General features: G+C 58.6%; 1 protein-coding gene across 1 annotated transcript in view; it reads left to right on the top strand.

The window, feature by feature from the left end:
* Window positions 1-4907: 4907 nt before the first annotated feature.
* Window positions 4908-25408, top strand: part of NUDCD3 (NudC domain containing 3) — a 32810-nt gene continuing 12309 nt past the window's right edge. Inside the window, exons 1-3 of the mRNA XM_069801254.1 lie at window positions 4908-5167; window positions 7877-8184; window positions 23959-24091. Of these exons, the coding sequence (XP_069657355.1) occupies window positions 4970-5167; window positions 7877-8184; window positions 23959-24091 (639 nt within the window). The 5' untranslated portion in view covers window positions 4908-4969. The remainder of the gene's footprint in view (window positions 5168-7876; window positions 8185-23958; window positions 24092-25408) is intronic.

Below are 25408 nucleotides of genomic sequence, written 5' to 3'. Positions count from 1 at the left end.
CGGGCTGGTGACTCCAGCTGGGAGCTGGCCCCAGGGGGCTTTATTTGGCATTTCTGAGGGGGCTGAAGGCAGCGAGAGCAGGAGATTCTGCACCACCACACCTCTGCTCAGCCCCAGCACTGCTGACCTTGGAGTTTCCCAATCCTGGGTTTTCCCTAGGTCCTCCCAAGCATCACATGTCTGCAGTCATGCAGGTCTGTGCAGTTTGACTGCTCACGCCTCTGCAGTCATGCACGTCCGCGCGATTCAACTGCTCATGTCTCTGCTGCCCTGCCAGGAAAGCCTTGTACTTTTCCCAATGCTCTCGGAGCCCATCTTCCCCGCAAGCCTAAGGGGCAATCCAAAAGGCGTCCATGTGTACGTAGAGAGGAGGACAAGACATCCTGCCTGCTTCCTGCAGGGTCCGGTTCCATTGCCCTCATCCGCTTCCCCAAGAGCCTCACTTGTGCGCAGGCCTCTTTGTACTATCTTGTTCCCCGTTTGCCTCCTTGGCCCTTGTCAAGTTGCCTGGCGAATGCGGTCTCTCAGTGGTGGAGACGCTTGTCAGGAGGGCTCCCTGCAACTGTGAAGGAAGACAGCTTTTCAGAAGAGCGTTTTGTGACCACCCCGGCAAGAGGAGGTACCTTCTTTCTCCCTGGATCCCTCTGTGGGGGACGAGTCTTTGGCTGTTCTTCCAGGGGGTAGCTTAATCTCAAACCTGGAAAGAAGCAAGACACAGGCTGGAAGAAAGGGTTTCACCTTCCCTTGGCTTCCAGTGACAGCGATGGCCAGCAGTCACTGCAAGGTCTCTAGTTTTCTAAAGCAGCACATCCAGGCTGTTCACCACCTTGGAGGACTCCGTCAGGTAGCTGCATGACTCAGTCAAGAGCCCCCCAGCTGCCTGGCAGTCCCTCCCTGATGCACACTCTAGATTTGTACAGAGCTAGCTCTGTCCCATGCCTCGTAAGTGGATCTGCTCAGCAGGGCTTGTCCCAGCGTGGGACTCTGCAGAGCCCCACAGCCTCCCTGCTTTGGGCGAGCAAGTCCCTCCTCTTCTGCCCCTTGTGCTCGTGGGAGCAAGAGACTTCCGTTGGGCACGCTGTCTGTATTAGCCCTCCAAGGCAATTAGCGCATCTCACAAGGGCTGGCACATTCTGGCTGGACTGCAGGTGCACAGCAGAGTTTTGTGAGACACTGCTGTCAGCTGGTACATCCACAAAGAGGAGTCCCTTATGCTGCCAGCGATGGGGAGGGGACGGCCATCGGTAGGAGGTGACATTGGCAACGTTTGTGTCACCTGCAGTCTGGCCCTCCTGGACCACAATGCTCGCTCCAGCTGTAGCATCTCTCAGAGACAGCTCTGCATGTAGAGACCAAAAAGACAGGTGCTGCAGCTGGAACACACCTGAGCATTCCCCCTCAGCCCAGAGGAGAGAGAATTTGAAACGTAGGGCTGCTGAACAAGGCAGGGCCTTTCTCCAGAGAACTTCAGCCCACAGGACCCCATGTTTTTCCCCACCGCTTGCTTCCCAAATTACAGTAAACTCAACCCAGGCAGATCTTTTCTGGATTAACTCTTTGCACAACTCGCATCTTTCTTTGGAGGTTTCTGCAGAAATAAAGCTGTTTCTCAGGTCACTGGATCAACTTTCTTCCACGCCAGACAAGCAGGTGGGAGGCCACACCAGAACAGAAGCAGGTCTCCATCCCCATGTATCTGAGCCATGGGCTGCAGCCAGGCAGCCAAGTTCCCAAAGGGAAACCTGCGGCAGAAACGCGTAAGGGTTGCGCAGCCCACCAAGAGCTTCGCTGACAGTGGGATCCACAGGCGAGGGGAGGGACAGCCAGAGCTTAGCCGTAGCAGTGGGACAGAGTAACCTGGGCCTAGGTGCCTGAAGCCATTTCTGAGGCCTCTGAGTACCCAAGACCTCTGCGTGGGCAGGGAGACACGACACGGGGCATAGCTTCAAGTCCCCCCCCTTGGCAGTGGGAAAGAAGAACGGGCAGAGGCTGCCCCTGGCAGCAGGAGCCAGAGAAGACGCAGCCTGCGACAGCTGTGGTCGGTTTTGCGCTGCGCAGCTGCCCACCGCAGCCGGTCTCAGGACTGCCGAGGTCTCTGATCATGGCCCCTGGCGCCGGGGTGAGGGGGAGGAAGGAGCACAGAGCCCCCCGCGTTGTGGAGCTGAGGACCTGCCCACCCCATCAGGCAAGCGGGCAGCAGGAAGGAAGCAGCGTCCGAGGACAACGATGCGCTCCAGCGGCGCCTCAGCACCGGGCGCAGGGCTGCCCCACGACCCGCACCCGCCCCGCCGAAGCTCCCTCCGACCGCCATCACGACGCCTGCCCCTGCCCCACCGACCACCGCTTCCGCTTCCGCCTCCTGCTTCCCGCGCCCCCACCGCCCCCGGAAGGGAGGCCACGCCCCCAGCCGGTGAGGCGGTGGCTGGCGGCGTGGCGCCACCTAGCGGTTCGGAACGGGCACCGCCGCCCCCGCGGCGGCGGGACGGGCAGCGCGGGCGGGACGGGCAGCGCGGGCGGGGCGGGCAGGGATTCCCCCCTCCCGGGGAGGCAGGAAAAACCGCAACGGGTCGCGGGGACGGGAAGCCATCACTCCCAGCACCGGCAGCCGCTGGGGTGGGAAGCCGTCCCGGTCTGAAAAATCAAACCCTCGCCGGGGGGACGGAGCCCCCCGAACGCTGTGTGCCCCCAACCCACCCCACAGGGACCAACCGCCACGGCAGCACCGGGTGCGGGACCACCGCCCCCGCCCGGCGGCAGCACCCAGAAGCCGCCGGAGGATTCCTCGGGCTGGCGGGGGACAACCCGCGGGTGTGGGACCAGCGGTCGTTCACCGTGGACATCACCAACGTCCACGCCGTGCTCGCCTGGCTCAACGCTGCGGACGGCGAGGGCACCGTCCCCGACGTCCCCGACAGCACCGTCTTCCTCAGCCAGCTCCCCGGCCTCTTGGAGTACGGGGCGGAGGGCGACCACTCTGAGGACTGAGTGGCGGCAGCCATGCTGGGGACACCGACCACGCTGGGGGACACCAGCCCTTCCTGGGGGGGCAGGTGGCGACATCCCCCTCTCTGGACCCCAAGAGCGAGCAGGGTGGGGTGGTGGCCATCCTTCCCCCACGGCGGCCAGGGAGTCCCGGGGACCCTTCTCAGGAGAGACCTACGGAGACTGCAAAGGAGAGGCCGATGGAGAGGGGTCCCCTGAGAGTCCCCTGAAGGGTTGCCCAGCTGGTCCCCTGAGGAATATCCTGATAAGACCCCTGAGGGTCCCCTGAAGGCTCTCCCACCACCGGCATCCTTCCATATGGATTGTCCGGCAGTTTCTGTAGAACCCGCTATCTCCGGGAAGCGGCATGGACCAGCCATCCACGCTGGAAGGTGTGAACACCAAAAAGCGTGGGAAGGGATCCAGGAGCAGGTGGAGTGCTGAGCTCTCTTCTGCTTCCCGGTGCGATGCCGGGGACGCCCGCGCCGGCATGGAGGAGGAGGGACAGGCGCCCTCACCCGCTCCCACTCCCAGGAGCAGGAGCTACAAGTCACCGGTTATGAATTAGAAAACTTGCGGGTGAGAAATGCGTGACATAAGGGATGAATTAGTGAATTCGTGAGTTAGACGAGTCTGTGCAGAGGGGATGGAGCCCTCGTTTGCATCTTCGTCTTCTTTCCTGATGAGCTCGTAAATTAAAGCTTAATTTACAGACTAAATCTGAGAGATCCAAACAGACTGTGACGGGGGACTTGGGGACATGGGGGGATGGGGACATGGGAATGGGGAGGGGGTGGCTGGGGACGTGGGGGCGTGTGGGGACATGGGTGTGGAGCCAATGAGGGGCATGGAGCTGGGGGGGTGGGGATGGGGGGCAGCAGGAAGCGGGGTGGGGGGACACACCGGTGACAGTGCTGGGGTGCGGGGCTCAAGCCAGGGGAGCTGCCCACCTGCGAGGGCCTGAATGACCCCATCGCCCCCCCAGATCTGAGGGGGGGGGAAGTGGGTGCTTGCCACCCCCCAGGGGACACCCTCATGCTCCTCGGGGCAGGACCCCCGTGCCCCCAGAGGTCATAGTGGCCTGTGCTGCGAGGCCGGGTGTGGAGCTGGGGTTCCCTCCTGTGGGGTAATGGCGGGGTGGCCATGGAGCCAAACCTGCTGCCGGGGCCCCCCACGGCGCACGGGCAGGTGGGGTGCTGTGCCCCATGGTGGGCCCCGTGCTGGGACCACCGTGGGCGAGGCCAAGAAGTGGCCCCGTGTTGTCCCCCCCCCGGCTGGCTGCAGTGAGGCTGGGGGGGCCGGTGGGTGCCGCAGTGGGGCAGGGGTCCCGCTGCCATTCTTGGGTGGTTGGGGGTCCCCAGGGTACTGCAGCACAGCAGGGGGGCCCAGGGGTGCCACTGGGTTCTGGGGGTCCCCTGGGTATTGAAGTGGGGTGGGGCACTGGTGCTACTGGGGGACTGGGGGTCCCACTGCTTCTCTTGGGGGGCTGGGGGTCCCCTGGGAACCACAGCGGGGCCAGGGGGGGTCCAGTTGGCACTGCTGGGTGACTGGGGGTCCCACTGCCTCTCTTGGGGGGGCTGGGGGTCCCTTGGGAACCACAGCGGGGCGGGGGGGCGTCCAGTTGGCACTACTGGGGGGCAGGGGGTGCCACTGTCACTTTTGGGGGCTGGGGGTCCCAGGACTACTGGAGGGGGACAGGGGGTCCCCTGGGCACCACGGGGGTCTGGGGATCCGCTGGGTATTGAAGTGAGGTGGGGGGCCCACTGGTGCTGCCGGGGGACTGGGGGTCCCACTGACACTTTCTGGGGGGTTGGGGGTCCCCTGGGAACCACAGCGGGGCGTCGGGGCGGCCGGAACGTGGCGGCGCGGGGCGGGTTCCGGGCGGGTCGAGACGCGGGCGGCCGAGACCGGAAGTGCGGGGGACGGTGCGGGGCGGACCGGAAGCGCGACCGGGCGCGGTTGCCGTGACAGCGGGCCCGGAGCCACCATGGAGGCCGCGGCCGCGCTCACCGATATGTACGACCAGGCGCTGCTAGGGATCCTGCAGCACGTCGGGAATGTGGAGGAGTTCCTTCGGGTCCTCTTCGGCTTCCTCTACCGCAAGACCGACTTCTACCGCCTCCTCCTGCGGCCCGGGGACCGCCTGGGCTTCCCGCCCGGCGCGGCGCAGGCCATGGCCCTCCAGGTACCGGCGGGGCGCCCGGGCCTGCTGTACCCTACCGGCCTTGAGGGTCCTGCCGGGACCGCTGGTCCTCGGTGGGCTGTGAAGGTGACGAGGCCCGGCCGTGCTGGCTGTCGGGTGGGAGGCGGAGGCCGCGGTGACCGGTGTTGTCCCCGTCGCTGGGCCTCACCGGCCGCGTTTGTTCCCTCCGAGCCGAGCGGGCCGTGTCCCCCGGGGCTGGGCGCGTGTCTGCAAGCAGGACGGCCGGGTCTGCTCCGTGACGGCTGTGGTGGAGATCCGGGCAGGGTGGGGGAGACCGGGAACGGGGACTGGGCAGCCCCTGGGTTACCGACCCTGTCCGGAGAGGTGGAGGAGGCGGGAGAGGTGTCCTGGCAGGTCGGGCGCGGGGGTGGATGCTGGCGTGGGTGGGAAGCGTCACCCTTGTAAGAGGATGAGGAGCCCCGGGGGCAGGTGGGGACTGCGAGACCCTCGTGGAAAGAGCCAGGGTGCGACACCCCTCTCGGAGCTGGGCCCTGACTGAGGACGGCTGCCGGCAGCACAGGGGTGGGACGGGGGGCTCATGGTGGGGCTCGCGGGGAGCTGCCGCCATGAGCTGTAGGAGCAGGGAGCCTGGAGAGCGACCGAAGGCAGGTGGGGGCCCTGGGGTCGTGTGGGGAGCTCGTTTGGGCTCTGCTGAGTGGGAGCTCATGGGCAGCACTGGGCTCGCCTCGGTCGTGAGTGAGAGATGGCAAAAGCCCATACCTGCTGTTTTTGCTGCCCGGCTGGGCTGGGCTCGGTGTTGGGGCAGTGCTGGAGGTCTCTGACTCAAGGCTTTATTAGCAGGGAGGAAACGAGCTCATAAAACTAGGGGTAAGGCTGGATTTGGGGTGTTCGTCTGCTTGGATGGGGTGAGTTTTCCTTCCTAGGTGCATCAGGCTAGGGGGTGACGTGGGCAGGCTGACGGGAGATCCCTGCCCCTCTCCCTGCGGTGGTTTGCAGCACAAGGGGTGTCCTTGTCACACCCCAGCCCCCGGGTTAGCTCCCTCCGTGGGAGAGCACTGGGCTCTGCAGATGAGTAGGGAGCCTGGGGGGGGGGTCTCAGGCTGCAGAGGGGAGAGCAGAGAGCCCAAACCACTCGGCAGTGGGGCAGTGATGGTGGGTGGCCTGTCTCATGTGCCCCCCGGGGACCTTTTTGGGCCTGGGCACAAGGAGGGAGGCATAGCACTGTGGCCGCAGCATTCATTCCCTGGAAAGACGTTGGCCAGGGTGGCCTCACAGCTGCATCCACAGGGACCCAGAGTGTGGGGGGGCAGTTTGGAAGAGACTCGTCCCCCCTCCTCGCTTGGCCACAGCCCGGGGAAGGGCACGGTTTCAAAGTGTCGCTCTGCACGATCCGCGCAGGGCTAGCTTGAGCTTGGGCCTCAGCTGGGGAGAAGGAGCCGGGGACAGGTGCTGTGGCTTCATGTGGAGTAAATGCGGTTGCAAAGAAAGAAGCAAACAGAGTGGGGATGATGCCCGGCGCTCACCTCTCCTGCGTCCTCATCCCACGGGCTGGTCCCTGTGTGGGGAAGAAGCCTGGGGTGAGGTGCATGAGCAAGCACTACGATAAAGCTGCTCCTGTCCTGCTGCGGCTGCACTGGCGGGAGCTCTCCTGCTGCTGCGTCCCCTTTGTCTTGCACCTCTTGTACCCAGAGAAAGACTTGAATCAAGCAGTGCCATGGGCTGGGTGCGCAGCCTAGTGTCAGTCGCCTGCTGGAAGCTCTGAAGCTGGCTCCGAAATATTCCTGGGAAGCGAAGGAGGGCTGTCTGTGATGCTTGCTTGCTTTCCAGAATGTGTTTACACTGAGAAATGGCCAGGCACTTGGGTGGGAGGAGCTTCAGCTCCTTCAAGGAGCAGGTGCGCATCCTGGATCACCGTGCTTCCCTCAGCTGCATCACACAGTTGTGGGTTTAACTTTTAACTTCCAGCCTGCGCCAGACAGGCACAGTGAGAAGCAAACTGCAGGGTGGGATTACATCTTCTCCTGCTGCCACTGGCTTGGGCAGCGACCTTCTCACCTGCCGCACCTCTGGGGGCAGGGAGGGATGGCTTTTCCCTGAGCAAGTGCGTGTTTCTGGCTTGAATCAGTCAGTTCTGGCTCAAAACCCCACATGAGGTCACTCTGCTCCTTCACCTGTGCCGGCTAAGAGAGCTCCGAGTCTCTTTGGACTCAGCCAGCACCAAGTAAGCTGTCTTCCAGCTTCTCCTGGGGCATCTCATTCTGTCCACGCCTCAGAGGTTTGGTGTGAGCTTCGGGCTGCCAAACGGCCCCTCAGTGAGCACTGGAATGCAGGGCGAGGGGAGGCTGGAGGGGCGACGGCTCCCTCAGAGCCCCCTTCCCAGCCAGGAGTCAGAGCTCATTGCTCTCCTCTTCCCTGCAGTAACCAGCCCTCTTCCCAGGCTGATGTGAGTTTGGCTGCCAGAACATGACCCAAGAAACGATTTCAAAATGGCTCGGGCTTTCTCCTGAGGTGCATTTAATGTGGCCATGTGACTTTTGAAATAGTCACTGGCTGGTTTTGTTGGCAACTGAAGCAACTCGGTGTAGGGAGCTGGGGGCGTGTGGTGTCCAGAGTGAGAGGGACAGTAATAAGTGCGTCAAGTGTGTGATGCTTCTCCTCTCCTCCTCCCCCACCTTCTCAGGGAGAGCTTGGTGGTTTGGTGACCCTCTTGGTTTGCTTTTTATCTTTCAGGCATTCAAAGTCTTTGAGCGGATGGCCCGGCAGGATGATGAGAAGAGGCGCCGAGAGCTGGAGGCGAAGCTAAGGAAGAAGGGGGAGGAGGAGGAGGCTGCTGCAGCCGCTGAGAGGGTGAAACTGTCCCCTGCAGCTCAGGAGGTTGAGGTAGAGACAACAGCAGAGCACATCCCAGTGCCAGATGCCGGGGAAGCTGCAGGAACACAAGATTTGGCCGTAGCCCAGGACACAGCCACCAGTCTTCTGTCGGCAGAGCCCCCGGGGGCTGCTGCCCCAGCAGAGCCCCAGCCAGCAGAACTGCCCACGTAAGGGTCTCTAACTTTCTTCATGCTCCTGGCAGGGGGGAGGCAAAAACGCAGAGGTGGTGTTCACTGTACAGCCCTTTTCGGGGGGGTGGCTCTCCTCTGCGGGCACTCAGCCCGTTAGGAGGCTGTGAGGATTTCCCTTGCGGGCTCCCATGGCTGGAGATGTGTGATTCCCCATGGGAGGGCAGCATTTTGTTCTCCAGTGGGTGGTTTGGTGTCTCCCTGTCTGCTCTGAGCAGGGAAGGTGGCATGTCCCTGTACACAGCCCTGCAGAGCTGGGCCGGTCCATGTGGCTCCTCCTTACTCTGCCTGCGGTGAACAGCCTCCCTTTTCCGGCAAGCACAGTCCTGTCTGTCACAGCTCTGGGAAACCCCGGCACCATCCTGTAACCCTTTTCTCACAGAAATTTAGTGTCAATCTTCCCTGGCGGGGCATCTCAGCAGCTGGCTAGGAGCTAGCATGGATACCTGCAATACCTGCGAGTTGGTGCAGGCAGGTCTGGCTGCGTGGCAGGCAGCAAGGCCAGCCATGGCATCAAATACGCACAGCAAAAAATGGGTTCGGAGACCTCTGGAGGTCTCTGGCCCAACCCTTTGCTCGGAGCAGGTCCAACTTTGAAGATCAATCAAGTGCTGCAGAGAGTTTTCTCTTTAGCTGTGTTCTTTCTCCAGACTCAGTCGCTTTCAAGTAGGGCTAAGCAGCCATGGTTTTTACAAAAATGTCCTTGTTTCAAAGTCCTTCCAGGGTATCTCTAACTCTTCCAGGTTGACTCTGTCAGCTGAGCAATGGGAGGTGAGCTCTGGCGGGCCAGCATGGCCTTTATGAACGGCTTACCTGACCGCGGGGTCCTGTGCAGGGTTCACTCGTCCTTCCCTGGGTGTCACCTTGACCCCTGAGCTGAGGCAGAGCTGCCCAGCCCTCATTCAGGGCCTTGCATGCTGTTGAGTTTCAACCTCCTGTGTCTCCTTGCTGCCTGAATCAGTGCTTTGCCTCGCCTGGGGGAGCGATGCCACGAGCAGGCCAGGTCAGACTGCCGTCTCCTCCTTTCCCTGGTGTCTCTCGTGGTCAGAGCCCCATGCGATGGCCCCACCACCTCCCACTGCTCACCGCTGCTTTCCTGGTCATATGTGGGGCTTCGCTGCCATCCATCCCTGCCGTCCCGCTGGTGCTTGGCAAGGAGGACAGCTTGGTCTGGTGACCCCTGTCCTCCAGGCCAGTTTTAGGCACATGAGTGGTGAGGGCAAGCTGCTGGAGGGAAGCAGGCTTTGCTGGGAGAGCCCCAAGTCCTGGAAGGACTGGGATGGCCAATGCCCCTGAGGGGCAGAGAGGATTTGGAGCCCAGACTTTAGGGGCTGTTGGCCCTCGACATGGGGAAGGGATGGTCTTGGGGGCGGTGGAACGATAAGTGGCAGGACTGTGGCGGGGTTAGAGGCTACAGCCTTGGCTCAAGGCAGTGGTACTGAGGAGGGCCCGAGTATGGCAGCCATTGGGTGGAAGGGGAAGGGTATCAGATGTGCCCGGGCAAAGTGCCTGCCAAGTAACTTGATCCAATGGGGAGGAGGAGAAGGACTTGTGCTTAACTCGACCAGGCTGACACATCCTGCAGGATAAAAATATGCCAGAAGCCAAAAATGAAATCACCTGAAAAGCCATGTTCCGCTGCCTGTGCCGGAGCTGTCCTGTGAAAGAAAGATTGTCCCCAGGGCTGTCAGTCTGACACCTCTCCCAGCGCAAAATTAATGAGCCAAAAAAAGCCCTGTTAGAGCGGGCAGGTCTCTGCGGCCGGGCTGCACGGCCACAGCACTGACCCATTGTTTCCAGCCTGGTTTTATCCTAAACAGAAAGGAGAGGGAGAGACTTGAGCCCCCTGCAAAGCCATGAGTGGAAGGGTGCAGGGACTGGCCTCAGCACTGGCTGCTTTTGCCCCCTTGCAGTCTCCACGTTTGTTGCGTTCTGCCACATGAAATTTAGGCTCGGGCCTTTTGCTGTAGGGGCAGCAGCTGTTACAAGTGGTATTTAGCTGCCTGAAAACAGATGTCAAGGCTGCGGGAAGGAAACGAGGGATTAGGAAGGAAGCTGAGGGCTGGTGCGGGGGCAGGACGTGTCTGATGGGGACAGTTTCTGCTGCGGGTGGGGAGAGCCGGTCTCACGTGCTCGGCCAGGTGCAAAGCCCAGCCCTTGCATCCACTACCCTTTGAGCATCTGTCCTGGCACAGCCGGCAAGTGGCCCCTGACAGACTTCAGACACTCAGATGCTGTTTTGCAGCCTGTAGATGTGGCATCGAATGCAAAGCCCTGCGTGGCACCTCTGCCACCGGTCTAGCTGTGAAAAGAAGGTGCCTTCAGCTTAATACAAGTGCCCCTGTGGCTTCTGCCCTGCCTGATGGGCTTTTCTCCCTTTCCTCTTCCAGCCTGCGCCTGCTCCCGCTGCCCCAAACACGCTGGCGGGGTAAAACACTCGCAGCCCTCTTGGTGCCTGCCCATTTTGGGTGCGTGGTGGGTGAGACTGGGCACAGGAGGACCTGTCCAGCGTGGCTTCGCAGCCTTGTTGTTTCCAGGCCAGAAGAACAGGGTGTCTGCAGGCTCTTAAGTAGGGCAGAGAGGCCAAGAGGTTTGTCGAACGGCTGTAGTTGGTTTCTGTGCCTCTGGGGGGCACTGGAGCCCCCCGAAAGGCAGCGGGGACCAGGAGCGGGCATCCTGGGCACCCCCAGACAGACTATCAATAATTTAACCGGCTGCTTAATTCTGCGCAGCCCCTTCTGAGCAAAACCCAGAGCCACCAGCCTGGTTACGAGGGGTGCATGAATAATGCGCGACTCTGGCAGCAAGAATGCAGAAAAGAGCTTAAACGAAAATATTTTCCATGTCCCTTCGTTTCCTCTCCCCCCCTCCCCCCGCCGCCGGTGAAGAAAACCGCTGCCACCAAAATCTATATAAAAACTCGCTCATTCTGTCAACCTGACTGCTCTGTAAATGTAGGGCAGGTACCATCCCAGATCTGCCATCTCCCATCAGAGCCTCGCTGTGCGCCCAGGTGCTGGGGCGCTGTTCATGAGCATCTTGCGAAGCGCAGCGAGATGGTAGCAGCTTTTTTGGGGTCGGTCCGGGAGAGCAGAATCAAGCTGGCTTTCCGGGTGTGGAGGATTGCCCGTGGGCAAGGAAGGTGTCAGTTCCTTGCTCTGCCTGGGGCTCGGCCAGGTCTCCCCAAGTCCTTCACCATCCCTGGCTGTGAAAGGCAGGTGATGCAGTTCCTCCTCACTAGGAAGGCTGCCCCGTAAACACCTTGAGGACCGAGGTGTCTTTGGGGTGAACTGCGTGCCAGGAGCTGTGCTGAGGGGGACCAGAGGTCTCCGTGCTGCTGATGAAGCTGGCTTCTCAGCCCGGCTTGCAGCTGCCCGGGTGTCCTCACCGTCATTCTGTGGCCATCATAGCTGTCTTGCTCTCCCACCTTGCTGGGAGGGCAGAAGGGAGCGTGCCCCCCCTTGCACCCCCCACCACGGGGCTGCACATCCTGGGAGCGCACAGCCAGGGCTGGTGTTGCAGCTGCACAGCTCACACATGCGCCGGCTCTGGCTCTTCCCCCATCTGCTCCCAGAAGCCATCCTCGCCTGAGCTCAGCTCCTAATTTTGAACACCTCCGCCACCCAGCACCCTACCCTTCCCCCAGCTTGGATTTCATCCTGCATATATTTGCCACACAGCATTTAAAATAGAGCCCAGCAGCCCACGTGTGGCACTGCGCAGCCCGGCCTGGGCGCTCGGCTTGTGCTTTCTGACTCCAATTCCTGGCTCCCCTCTGCTCCTTTCTTTCTCTGACTATGAACAGGGGGGATTGCTCTCCTCCCCCTGTCCCGTGAGCCTCATCCCAAGGGTTACTCCATGTGCAGGCAAGAGGTGGTGGCAGGAGGTTAGTAATGGCATCTCTGGAAGCCTGTGCGTGATGGTGAATATCCCACCTTCGTATATTTCTCCATCCAGCCCTTGCATTCCTCCTGTGTTCTCTGGCCAGGCATGCTCAGGGTGGGGCAGCTCTGGGCTGTTTGGGATGCCCTGTTAGAGACCATCCTGGACCTTCAGAGAACAATCCACTGGAAAGAGCAGCAGGGCATTTGATTGTCAGGCAGGTGAGGTCTCCCAGAGGAGGATCTTTGAGGGTAGACAGGTATTGAAGTGTTCCCCCAAAAGATGATGGTTCCCCCCAGGTGACTCCAGCCTGGCTCCTGCCTCCCCCTGGGCAGCAGGGAGTTGGGGCAGCTGCTGGTCCCTCTGCTCCCCTGCCTATGTGGGGCCAGAGCTTGGGTCGGAGCAGGCTGATGTGGAGCTGTGGCACCCACACACCCCAGGTCGGGCATGCACAGCGTGCCCAGGGCTTGAAATGGGACCAGCGGGACACGGAGCCCTGGTGAGCGCCGGGCAGGCCGAGGAGGATGTGCAGCACCTGGTTGCTGGGGAAGGTTTGTGGCTGCTGTTGGGGGACCTGGCATGGTGACTTGCACTGCTGAGCCGGAGCAGAATGAAACCCTGGGGTCTCCTTGGCCTGACCATCCACCTCCTTTCGCATGGAGAGGGAAGAAGAGGCTGTAGGAGGGGACTGCAGTGAGAAGGGGGCTGTTCACGGCTCCATCACTGCCTTGGTCAGCCCTCGAAGGAGACCCTGCTGGTCTTTTGCCCTGTGACCTGGGGAGGAGACTCCCCCCACCTTGTACATCCAGGGCGGTTGTGCTGGGGAAGGGGACGAACAGGCAGCAGTGTTGCCTGCACCCCCTCCTGGCCCTTGCTCTCCAGCAGAGCCCTAGCCACCCTGACCACCCTGTCCAGGTGAGCTCTGTCGCAGGGCCGGCCACCTGCTCGCTGCTCTGCCGTCCCTGTAAGCGGGTGGCGGGGCTTGGCAGTGACCTACAAAAATCACTTGTGTACTTTCCGGCTCACTGTCCCTAGTGAGAGACAGAGCAAAATTGAACTGAAATGTGTTAATCTGGTGAGCTGACTTCTCTGATGCTCCAGCTCTCCTCTCCTGAGAGTGGGCAGCTTCCATTCCCAGAGTCCATGCGGCCTGGGGTTAACCCTTTGTGGGGCATGCTGGGGTGCCTCCCCAAGATGACACAGCAGCGCTCTGGGAAATTTCCATGAAGCTCCTGTGTGAATCTAATTCGACTTAGCAACGGCTTGGCTTTGCTGGAAGCCCAGATGGATTTTTTTTCATTGCGAGGTGCTTGCAGGATGGGCTTTCTGGCATGGCTTCATTCTTCTCAGGGTGCCAGGGAGGGGAATTTCACTGCTGGTCACCCTCAGCAGAGGAGCAGGGATGTGGAGAGGAGGTATCACTGCATGCTGCTGGCTTTGAGGCCAGTTTTGTTTGACTCAAAGGTGGTGTTGTCCCAAGCTTTCTCCTCTCAAGCCTTTTCCGGGAGAACAGGGAGAGGAGCCTGCAGATGCTCCTGTTCAGCACGCTCTGTCTGGGACCATCCAGACCAGAAGCCAGTTAAACTGGTTTTCTTCCCCGATGTCCCTGTGGGCTTTCCTGGTGATCTCACCGCAGAGTCCGTGCTGTTCTTCCAGCCTGACCCAGAAAGACGGAGCTGATCCATATTTAAGGGCGAGTCTGTCCTGGTTCTGATTCTTTTCGCGCGCATGAGCTGCACAGAGGTGCAGGAAGGCACCCGGGGCTGCACGCAGGGAATTCCCCCGGTGCAGCCGAGGCCCATCACGAGCAGGAGCCAGACAGACCTCTGGAGAACGGCCTGACCTGGTACAGCCGAGCTCCATCTGGTCCCATATCCTGTCTCCATCAGTGGCAGATGCTTGGAGAAGAGGAGAAGAACAGAACAAGTGTGCGGTGATACTTCCTCTGTGTTTTCTCCCTGCGGCCAGCAAATTGCGGTTCAGAGGCTTTCTGAGCCAGAGTGAGCGCATGATCTTTTGTGTCTCTTGGTGGATTTTTTTTTTTCCTTTTGTCTCTGAATTTCAGCCCTCGTGTGCCTGGGGTCTCTGTGGCAGCATCCTGCAGCAGGTCCTCCATCATGCAGCAGGTCCTCTACCATGCAGCACTGCCATGCGTGGCTTTTGTCTCTGCGCAGGTGGAGAGGCAGCAAGTGGTTCCCCATTTCCCTTCTGCACCCTGTGTGGGGTTTTCTTATCATGTCCATTCCCCCCTTTCAGCCTGTTTTTAGACTGAAGGGTCCTCATTTGCTCAGTTGTTTCTCACTTAGGCATCCTTGTGCTCCTCCTGGTCCCACACCATCCTCCGTTGTTCGTTGCCAATGTTGGGGCGGCGAGGGCTGTCCCCGTGCTCTGTGTGTGTGTGAGAACCCATCAGGGTTCTCCACTTCCTATCCTGTTTCTTTGCTCCTGGGCTGTCCCAGTGGAAACCCTGGAAACCCTCTTCCAGCCAAGTGGCATTGCTCAAACCCTTTTCCTCCCCTCCCAGTGCTCCCCAATGCTGATGACCAGCTTTCCAGGTGGGAGCTGCAGCCTGTGCCAGCTTCAAAAAAGCCTCGCTGCTCAAAAGCCCCGTATTGGCCAGACCTCCCTCTTCCAACATGCCCAAAAGAGGAAAGACTCATCATGTAACACGAAGGCTGTTTCACTCTCGGGAGCTGCAGCGCTGGACTTGCAATGCTGTTGTGTTTGGTTTCTAGGAGGAATGTGTTCAGGTTATACTGGGGGAAGCAGGGAAACGTCTCTATAAGTCCTCCCTGCCAAGGGGAGTCTTTCTTCTTGCAAAGGAGAGAGGCCATGGCTTCCTGCTGGGAGAATTATTTTAATACGAAAGCCTAGTCCCATAGCAGTGGAAACTCAACTGCTTGGGAAGCATCTTTTCAAAGGGCTGAAACACTTGAGCTGAGGATGAGATCCCCCCAGCCCTCTGTCTGGTGCAGCCCTTGACTATAACAAGCCTTTTGCAGCTGATGAAGAATCGGTCAGGGCCCAATTTTCCAGAGCTTTCATGGGGAATCGGACTCCTCCGGTTGGGTTGCTGAGATCAGCAGTGGAGTGCCAGTTTCCCTGTCACACACTGAATTGCTTAGGGCTTTGGTTGCCCTATCAAGGTACTGAGCTCCAAAATTAGGTCCTGGGACCGAAAATAACTAAATTAAAACCTATAAATTTTTCTCTTAACAAGCAGAAAATCCCAGAGCTGGAGGCTGAGGGACAGCGTGTGCCTGATTCTTATTTAAAAAAGCAATATCTGTTTGCTTGTTTTAGTATTGCGTTGTTCACCAAAGGAAGCAGTGTAACATGGAAAACTACCACAAGCACATGGGTCTGGCACAGCCCCGTTGTGCCGTCAGATGTCAGCAGAGATTGGGCCAGGTTGTATCGGTGGTGTGGGGGTCTGAGAGACCACCTTGTCCTGTGCTCCCACAGTTCAGTCCCGTTGGATTTCTGTGGCCTTATCCCCTTTTTCCAGGGGAGCTAAATTGAATCCAGCCTGGTTTGGCTGCACATAGGTCTCTCGGAGGAGACCTCAGAAACCCAAGGTTGTATAAGCTCTGTGCAAACAATAAAGATCCCAGGAGACTTTTCCGAACAGTAGTGTGTCCTACTGTCCTTGACCTAAATATCCCAGGAGTAGTGAAATCTAGCTCTCTGGTGACAGTGCTCCAAAGCTTTCCTGTGAGCTGGCGGTGGCATTTAAACTTGCCTAATGTCAGTAAGTTGGCTCTGTCAAAGGGCTCCATAAATAACTCAGAAACCGAAAGGGAAGGCTAAAAGCTTCCCTGAAGAGTGTGAGCTAGGAAAAGAGCAAGCCTCTCACCTGGCAGGGAGAGGGGCAGCGCATCTTGGTCCTGTGCAGTGGGACTGGTGGGACTCCAGCTGTTGCAGGTTGGGTGGATTCACTGTTTGGCTGCTGGGTCGGGCAGTAAAGGCATCGTCTCATGTGGGTGGTGTGTTGGGCACCTCGTACAGGGGAGCCTTGGCCCCCCCTCCCCCCAGCATCGTCCAGGCTTGATGATACAATGTGATACAGGGGGAAGTGTCCTGATGCACTCTATTTTTTGTCATTCGTCCCATCCTGGTGATGAGTCGAAGCTCTGAGGCTTCCTGAAGGTGAGAAGACCTTCCTGTAAAGCTGACGGTGGGCACCACAGGCTGGAGCCCAGGCTGCATGGCCTGGCTGGGGCATGTCTGAGTTTGGGGGTGAGGGGGAAGGCATTGGCTTCCATCTTTCAGTCTTTTTTTGAGAACAGGACCACCAAGGTTGTGCATTGCACCCTTGGAGGTGTGTGCTTGGGAGCCCCGAGGCTGGGGTAGTGGGCTATTGGGGAACTGCTGATGAACAACTGTCCACTTTGGGGGTGAAGGAGACCTTCCAAAACTGGATTTGGGGTGTTCTCCCCCAGCAACCCAAACACACATGGGCTGGAAGAAACCCTGAGGCTTGGGAGAGCCCTGGGACACCCCCTCCTCCCCCTGCCCTCAGACTGCTGCTGTGCTCCAGGGCTGGACCTTGCTGACAGCCAGAGAGCAGTGGAGTGGATCGGAGTGGATCCTGAGGCTTGTTGACTGTGGGTGTGCATTGAGCTGTAAGAGGGAAGGGTTTGGTATTCAGCTTGCTTAACGCTTTGCCGGAGACCTAATTAACTGAAGTGTTCTATACAAAGGAAGCCTTTATGAAACACTGGGTGCCTCCAGGACCTCAGCAAAGGTGCCGAGAGCCCGCAGTAAGCGTTCCTCCTGCCTTGGTGCTTCTCAGGCAAAACCAAGAGAGATGAAGTGCAACGGTCCTATGTTTTGATCCCAAAAGATGTTAAATCTGGAGGTGGGGGGAGGCTCCTTTGCGGCTTGCTTGCAGAAGGAGCACAAACCTGGTATTTTCCACGCACACAATCCCTGCAGCTTTGGAAATGCAGCTTTCCAAAGAGGTTAAACTTTTGGCTTCTCTACCTGTTGCACGGCTGCTCCAGCACCAACATTGGGACCCTGAGGAGCAGAAGGCACATTTGACCCTCTTCAAATTAATCTTAAGAGCTGGGCGTTTTTTAGCTCTGGCTGTAGTCCAGCTCAAGCTGGGGCTTGACAGAAGCTGTTCAGTGTGCACAGACCTTCCCGTGGCTCGAGGTGGCTTTGAGTTTTCGTCTGGCCGTGCTGGCAAGCAGGGGGCTGGGAGCCAGGAACTCTAGAAATCTGTATTCCTGTGCGCGCGTTGGTGCCATCAGGTGAACGTGGCCTTTACGTAGCAATGCGGAGAGGGCTCTGCCATCTGCCCACTGCCTGCCCAGCTTGGCCAGCCCTTGTCCCACTTCTCCCATGATGGTTGCCACCCCGGTGGGCTGCATGCAGCCCCATTAGTGCTGAGAAGGCTGGATGCAGGTGGGGTCCAGGGTGCATATCCAGGAGGGAGAGGGGATTTATGATCGTGCAAAAGCCTGGAGGCTGCCAGGGTTCTGACAGGAGCAGGAGCCTGGGTGGGGGACCTGGCCATCGCTAGGGCAGGAGGACGGTGGCTGTTGACATGGTGCTGGTTCCCAGCAGCCCTGTGCTACCCATAGCAGCAGAGCTGAGTATATTGCAGCGGTTTTTGGGCGGACAGACTGTGGATGCGCCTCTTGTTCACCTCTATGTTGTCCTCCCAGCTTGCTGGGAAGCCCAGCAAGATGCTCTGAGCCAAACAATGCCAGCCACGAGCTACAGGAAGATTTGAACGCTGCTGCCTTGGGTGAGGCAGAGACGGCGGGGCTGCGGCGTGCAGGAGGTAGGGCCCTTCTTCCACCGCACCTCAGGTGCTGCCAGCGCTGGTACTAGGAGCTGCGGCAGAGGTGTCTGGCTCAGAGAAACCCACCCCGTGGCAGGCATTTCCAGCCAAGTCAGAGGGGAAAAGCCCTCGGCTACAGCCCCGCTGCGGTGCTGGGTGTCTTGCAGAGCAGCAGCCTGCCTGAGGCACTTGCATGTCAGCAGCAGCTTCTCTTTCTGAATTTGCCGGTGCCTCCTTGAGTCATTGCAGTGCTGGGGACGCAGGATTAATTATGTTGATGGACGCCACTCGCTCTAGGCTGCTGTCACGGAGCAACAGCCTTGATCCAGACCTCTTATCATTGCAATAAATGCTGGCTGGATTGATGGCGTGCAGTGCATCTCCCTGGAAGGCCCCACTCGCTGCATGCTTATTTGGGTTAGGCACGTGGAAGCGTTGTGCCTGATTTTCTCTTTTCCTACTTACTCGGAACCTCATTATTACTTAATGAGATCTTTCCATTCTTGGCAACCTCTTGAGCTTGAAGGTTTCATGCATCGCATGGGGCCTCTGACAATGGTTAAAATACAGAACTGGGGTGTTTTTTCTCGGCTGTTTGCTGGCAGGGTGACTTCGTACAACACCATTCACCTCTCTTTTCCCCACTCTAAATGGAGGAAGGTCTCGCAGAGGGGAGAGGCTTGCCTTTGCAGTTGAGATGTGCTTGTGGGACCTGATGGGATGTGTTGTTGATGGCAGAGCGCAGGTAGGGTAGGATTGTTTTAAATACCTCCTTCGTGAGCAGCTTTGCAGAGGGAAGTGGGTCTAGGTCTCCATTTCAGCATATGCTGGGTTGGTTGTCTCACAGCAGCAGCCCAGCTTTCTCCCCACATCTTCCTCTTCGGCCTCAGCCAGTCCCGCTCGCCCAGCTTCGGCTGTCGCGGTTGTTTCTCTTCTCCACCCGCCTCCACATGTGCATCACTTAACTGGCTTGACACGTTTTCCTTAAAGCTGCCTAAATAATTCACCTTGACTAAGAGCAAACAGCAGTGCCAGTCCCGGAGGAAGCTTTCTGTGAATGCCAAGTAACTGGAGGGTATCTGCTGCACCGGCCCTCGGTGGTGGTGGTGCCAGCAGGGTGCAGAAGCCCCCCTGAGCTCAGCGGTCTGCTCAGCCAAAGAACCAGCACCAACTGATGCAGGCTTCTGGTCCCAGCAGTGGTGGACGCTGAGCTGTCGGGGTGGCGTGCCTGACTCTGCAAAACCCAAGTATCCCACACTTCCATCAGCCTGCTCCCCCAAAGGGCTCGGATCCTGGATTGGAAAGCTGAGATGCTCCAGGCTAAGAGGATTGGTTTCCTTAAGTAGTTCTGAAAATCCTTGGGATTTTTGTCTTTTCTTCTTTTCATGGCAAAAACCAAGTCCATTGGGATTAGGCCCATATTAACTCCTTCCTATGGTGCTTGCCCCCCTTTCCACCCCCCCTCAGCCTGCAGCATTGGGCTGAAGGATGGCTGCTTCCGTGATGCTGTATCTATTCCTCAACTTCTGTGTTGCACCAAAAATCCTCAGTAAAGAGGAACTCGGTGAGCTGCCCTACTTCTCCTCATATAAAACGTTAAACCAAATCATTCGGCATTTGGTTCCTGCTCTTGGTTTGTGTCTGGTGCTGCTTTTACAGAGGTGGTACCGGAGCGGTTGCACTATGACGATGGACATGCTTTCAGCCGAGTGTCTGCAGAGGAGAGGTTTGCTCTGTCGCTGTTTCCGCATCACTTGGCTCATCGTGCATCACCAACCCATGGAGCTGGAAATCCCAGAATAAGAAATGCCCAGAAATCTGTGTATGGGGCCTGGCGTGCGGCTCGACGCTCGGGCATCCAGCCTGCATGCTGGGGCCAGCTCTGCCTCAGCCAGCCTCACTTGAGTAGCGTCTCCTGGTGACACCGCCACCTCTCCTTGAGTTCCGGCCCCCTCTTGCTGCCATCGGGGGTTTGACCCTGTGCGAGGGGAATGGCTCTGGTACCGGTGACAGTGCAGCTCCTAGGAGTGGAAAACAGATCGGCTGCTTCTCGACGGTGCATTGTTAAAGGTTTCACCTCCCCCAAAATGACACATTGCGAGCAAAAATAGAACAAGACAGAACACACAGACCCACCCACACCATCCCCACCACCCGGCAGCCAAGTGCACGCAGTGCCAAACCCTTGGTTTTAAAAGCTGATGCTTTTTCACCCACCTTCTCCTCAGCCCTGCCACCACCTGCCCCGGCCCAGTGGGTGGTTCGGCATCCCGGCAAGCTGACCGTCGCACCGGGAGCCGCTATGCTATCGCCAGGTTGCTGGGAGGATCACCATCCAACCTGTACGCGCTCTGGATCCAGCCTTGATCTTTGCATGGTGGGTGTGGGGATGGCGATGTCTCCTGGCAATGGTGTTCGTGCAGGAGATTCTCTTGCCTGCTGCACGGTGGTGCTGTTGAAGCGAAGGGAGGGACAGGTTTGGCCAGGAGAGCCATCTCCAGTCTGGGGACACAGCTCGGCCCAGCTTGCTGTGAGCTGGGGCCGTCTCCTGCGGACGGTGAGGGAAGTCTGCCTCCCAACCAGGGAGCTGGGTCCAATTTCTTGAGTACTGCCAGCATGAAGGATGGCGTGTGCTAAGCACAGTTGGACCAGGCAAGGATCTGGCTGGAAAACATCCAGGAAAGGAAAAGTTGCTCCAGGAGATGGTAGAGCTGTCAGCCGTTTGTCAGAGGCACCTAACGAGGCTGAGGCCTGTGTTCGTCACCCTGAATCCTCATTTGCTCAAGAGCAGGCAGTTAAACTTGCAGGGGAATTTACTGAGACCTTCATGAGTTCCCCTTGTGATCTGATTTTGGGGCACAAAGTCACCCCATTAGTTTCACATCCAAGGATTTTGAACGTCTGGAGCAGAGATTGGTGCTGGTGACTTGCAGGAAGGGCTGGAGGGTTCAGGCTGGCTGTTAGGGAAAAGAGAGGAGTGGAGAAGTGATGGTGCCAGTCCCCATGCCCCTGGGACAAGCAGCCACAGCTGGAGGGTGGTTTAGGCATGAGGGGAAACTTCTCTCCACTGAAGCTGGCTGAGCATGAAGATGGTTTGGCTGGGGCACGTGTTGCCCAGCCAGCCTGGGAGGGCTGTGAGGACAAGGCAGCAGGGCAGAGCTCATCCCAGCAAGCTGTGTGTGGAGGCAGAGATGGCTGTGAAAGGTCCCTCCATCACCCGGTGTGCTGCTCTAGATCGGGCACGGAGGGAGCGAGGACAGAGCTGTCCCACGGGGAACAATCGGGACTAGGAGGAAGACTGCTTTTGCTTGTTCAGTAGCAATGCCATGCAAAGAGAAGTTTTGACAGTCATTGCAGACCAAGTCCTGCCTCAGTTTCCCTGTGGAAGTAACCCAGTTAACACTGACGTCTCCCAGAGCTGCCGTGAAGCCACTCATGCCCTCATGGGACAACTAAATCATGCTTGGCGAGCTCTTGGGAGGGCTAAACCATCCAGGAAGCACCTGGCTGGGGTCTGCTCAGCCCCAGCACTTTCCTCCTGAGGAAGAGGTGCAACAAGGATGGACCCAGTGGCTTTGTGGCAGTGAGTGACTGCCCCAGGATTGTATTCGTCCGTGCTGTGGCCGTGAGATATTTGCAGCTGGCGTCTTACCCACGTATGCCTTTGCACTGATGGGTTTTCTCCCATCTTTGATGCTCTGCGTCTGCTCTAACAAGCCTTGGCTGGGGCACGGGCTTGCTGCGTCCCCCTTTAGTCCTCGAGCTTTTCCCAGGGAAGGCTGGTGGGGGAACAGCCTGGAAGTAAGTAGCCATTTGCTGGTTCTTGTTTGGTTCTTTGCTTGCTCTCAGGGAGCTGATCCCGCTTGGGATGGTGACTCCCAGCTGACATGCCTGCTCTCTGGTGTCTCTCTGGCAAGGAGCATGGTGAGCTCTGCGTCGCAGCTCAGGTCCACTCTGATTAGAAAGAAGCATGCTCTTAGGAGGAAAAAACCCAGCAGGTTTTAAACCCCAGTCAGGTTTGTGCTCCGGTTCACCGGGTGGCCATGTACATGCTTGCTCCAGTCTGAGAGAGTCGGGGCAGCGGGCAGGAGCCTCGTGGACCTGTGCCGTGCCCGTGCAGGCCCCGCCGCGCAGGGACATGTCCTGCGAAGGCACTTAACCAGCTAAGCTGCCCCGGGCAGCGCACGGATCCTCACCCTGGAGAGAAAGGTCCCTCCTCTCTGCCTGGGGCTTGTGCAGGATGGTCTCTGGGACGATTGTGCCCTGAGAGCGGGGCCAGGTGCCACCGCTGGGCTGGCTCTAGGTGAGGACCTGGGGATACACAAGGTGATGCTCAGGGACGCGCTGCCTCCTTTCAACCCCTTTGCTTTCCGCGGGGTGAGAGCGGGGCCCAGCAGACCCTGGTCGCCCGCACCGTTCCCCCTCTGGCCCTCCAGCCTGTTCGACTCCTACGATCCGGGGGCGGTTGGGAAACCGACAGCTGGAGCCAACCCGCGCCAGCGCTGGTTCGGCGCTGCCATGCCAACCCCGTTTCCATGGCAATGGGCACCCAATGGGCGACCGCCAGGCAAGGCCAAGATGCCCGAAAAAAGTGATGCAGTGCCCCCTGAAATCGCCAGCCCGAGACTGGGAGCCCGCAGCTGCTGCCAGCCCCCCCAGTGCTGCCTGTGCTGCCCAGGGAACTGGATCAAAACCACCTTGGGGTGCGGGTGGTTGTAACAGGGCAGGTAAAACCCTGTGAAACCATCGAGAAAAAAAAAAGGGGGGAGCCTGTACACACAGCCCCTTCGACAGCACCCTCCGACTGTCTTAGAGCCTAATTTCATTAAAATCGATGGATCTTACGTAATCCTCAGGGCGCCACGCTGCTGGAAGCCACCCCTGCCTGGTGCTGGCGAGGGCCCCTCGGTGTGGGGGTGTCGGGAAGACAGCGGGGCAGGGGGATACACGATCCGGGGGGCCAGCTGCCCCCCGGGGCCACTCATCACCGGCCCCCCCCTTACATAACTCGCTGCAGTCCCGTGTTTATACAGCTCCAGATTGAAGACTAGGTACGTATCAAAACATTTTAAAATAACTCTGCCTTTTGTTAGCACCGCAGCTATCTTTAGAAAAGATTTTATTTTATTTGAAAGCCCTCTCTGGGAGGTTTCGATGGAATAGATCCTCAGCCTGCCAGCAGTTTAAAAGGTCATGGGTGTGATGGACATCTCCTTTCTTGGCTGGAAACGCTGTATTGATTATTGCTTATTGATCTGATAAACCCCATCCTACCCCCACAACCACCTTCTCATCCTTCTCCTGAGATTTCCGCAGCTGGAAGTGGCAGTGTTTTGCTCAAAGTGTTGCTCGTGATCCACTTGCCCAGTTGGCCCCTTGCAGTGCCATGCCAGGCTGGCTCTTCAGGCGTTCTGCTCCGCAGCTCCATCACCTCTGCATCAGCAACTGATCCAGTTGTGACAGATGATGGTTTTCCCAAATACACTAAAATCAGGAGGAGGACGACCAGCTGTGTTTTTTCATGGTGAACCCAGGTCGCAGTGATGGGCCACCACCTCTGCAGCCATGGCAGTGACTCAGAAGACAGCACACACCCTCCAGCGTGTGACAGTGTCCCCCGCTCGAGCTCTGACGGTGGATGCAGCAGGGAGGTGGAGGGGAACGGGAGCTCTGTGCTCAAGTGGAGTTAGCTGGGAAGGCGCCTTGAGCCAGCCAGCGGCCAGCTCTGCACCTTTGGGCAGCCAAATTGTCGTGTGTCTTGTCAGTTGTCCTGTTAGTAGCCTGACTTGCATTGTAGCACACTGCAGTGAGGGGTGTGTGGGTCGCCAACAACAGGCAGGGTGGCTGGGGTCTCTCTGTGTCCTGGGGCTGCCAGCCAGAACCTTCTTCCTTCCTAGATAGGGCCAGCAGCGAGGGAGACTGGGCATCAGCCTGAAGCATTAGGGATGCTTGCAGGATGGCTGAGCAGAGGCTCTGCCCTGCCCTTCTGCTTCTTGTACCCTGCTCTCAGGTTTCCTGCTCTCTCCAGGCTCTGATCTGTCCAACACTTAGCATGTCACCCCTTTCTTCCTCCCCAGGAGACAGGAGCAGTTCCAGACAAACCCCGACAGCTACAACGGAGCTGTGCGAGAGAATTATGCCTGGTCCCAAGACTACAGTGACCTGGAGATTAAAGTGCCCGTGCCCAAGCACATCGTAAAAGGCAAACAGGTAAAGCAGCCTTAATGGTGTGTCTTTCAGCATTTCCCTTTCCCTCAGGGTGCCCAGCTTTCCCAGGAAGCTGTGTTTGGAGCGGGAAAGCTCCTTGTCCTTTGTACTCAAGGAGCAGGATGCAGTTGTGCCTTTTTCTCCGGTGCTGGGTGTGTGGCTAGTGGGGACTGATGGTCCCAGCCTGGCTGCATTCCTGTTGTGACTGCAGTGTCCTGTTGCTCCGGCCCCAGCGGGGTTCCCTGGCACCACGTGGCACTTTCTGCACTTTTTCTCTCCCCTTCCACTGACTGCAAACTCGCATGCGGGTTTCTGAGCCTGGCTGGGGATGGACACTCCTTCCCTGGCCGCTCCCTCTAGCTTGGAGTGTCTCCTGCCTTTCATTTGCAAGCGGGAGCTGCTGGAGCTCCTCTGGAACTCGGGAACTGGAGCAGACACAGCCCGTGTGAGACTTGACCTGCTCTGGGTGGAAGGGAGCTGGGGCTGGGGTGCAGGCTGAGTGGCCAGACCCTCTCCCTGGCTGCCTGCGTGGGCAGGGAGGTCTCACCTCCCTCCTTGCCTCAGGCAGGAACTTCCTTTCTCTGCTCGTGGCCACAAGCACTCACATAATTTTTCCTTCACTGCTTCTGTTCCTTCCCGGTGAGAGACTTGAGAGGAGCATGCCCACGGCTGGCATTAGTTGGACCCAGAAGTTTGAACTCTTCTGTCTTTCCTGAATGCTGCCCTCCCCACGGCTGATCCTGTATTTTTCCATTTGGGAAGTCCCTGCTCCCCCACCTCCTGTTCTCCTCTGCTTCCAGGGTGGCTGAAATGAGCACGCTTGGGTTTGTTCACTGGCTCCAGCCTACACAGCTCCTGATCATGCCAAAAGAGTGTAATTGGCAGCAGCAACCCGCACCAGAGGGGTGAGGGAGCAAACGGCTGCCACGGGGACAGCAGGGGGACCAGGAGATGCATCTCTCCCAGTGGGTCTCTAAAACAAACCCAGGCTGTTTCTTGGAAAGATTTGAGGGCGTCCAGACGGATGTTCCATCCCTCTGCATTGTATTGCGGTCACAATGGCTCTCCCTGCCCAGGGAAGTGCCTTTTGTGCCAGGGGAGTTGTGTCCTTGCCAAAAAAAGGCATACCAGGCTTTGTCTGCCCCATCCTTTGCCACCCAGAGGTGTGGGGGCCCTGCGCGGAGGAGCTGGGATGGGACCTTTCCCCCGACTTGAGGCTATGCTGTCGCTGCGGAAGAGCCCCTGTGTGTCAGTGGGGGTGATTATCAGGCAGCTCCTTCCCACGCAGTTGCCTGTGGTGTGGCTCTGCCTGCCCTGGCC

The sequence above is a fragment of the Haliaeetus albicilla genome, chromosome 13, assembly GCF_947461875.1.
Source record: "Haliaeetus albicilla chromosome 13, bHalAlb1.1, whole genome shotgun sequence".
NCBI classification, from domain to species: domain Eukaryota; kingdom Metazoa; phylum Chordata; class Aves; order Accipitriformes; family Accipitridae; genus Haliaeetus; species Haliaeetus albicilla.
This window is presented reverse-complemented; position numbering and strand designations above follow the sequence as displayed.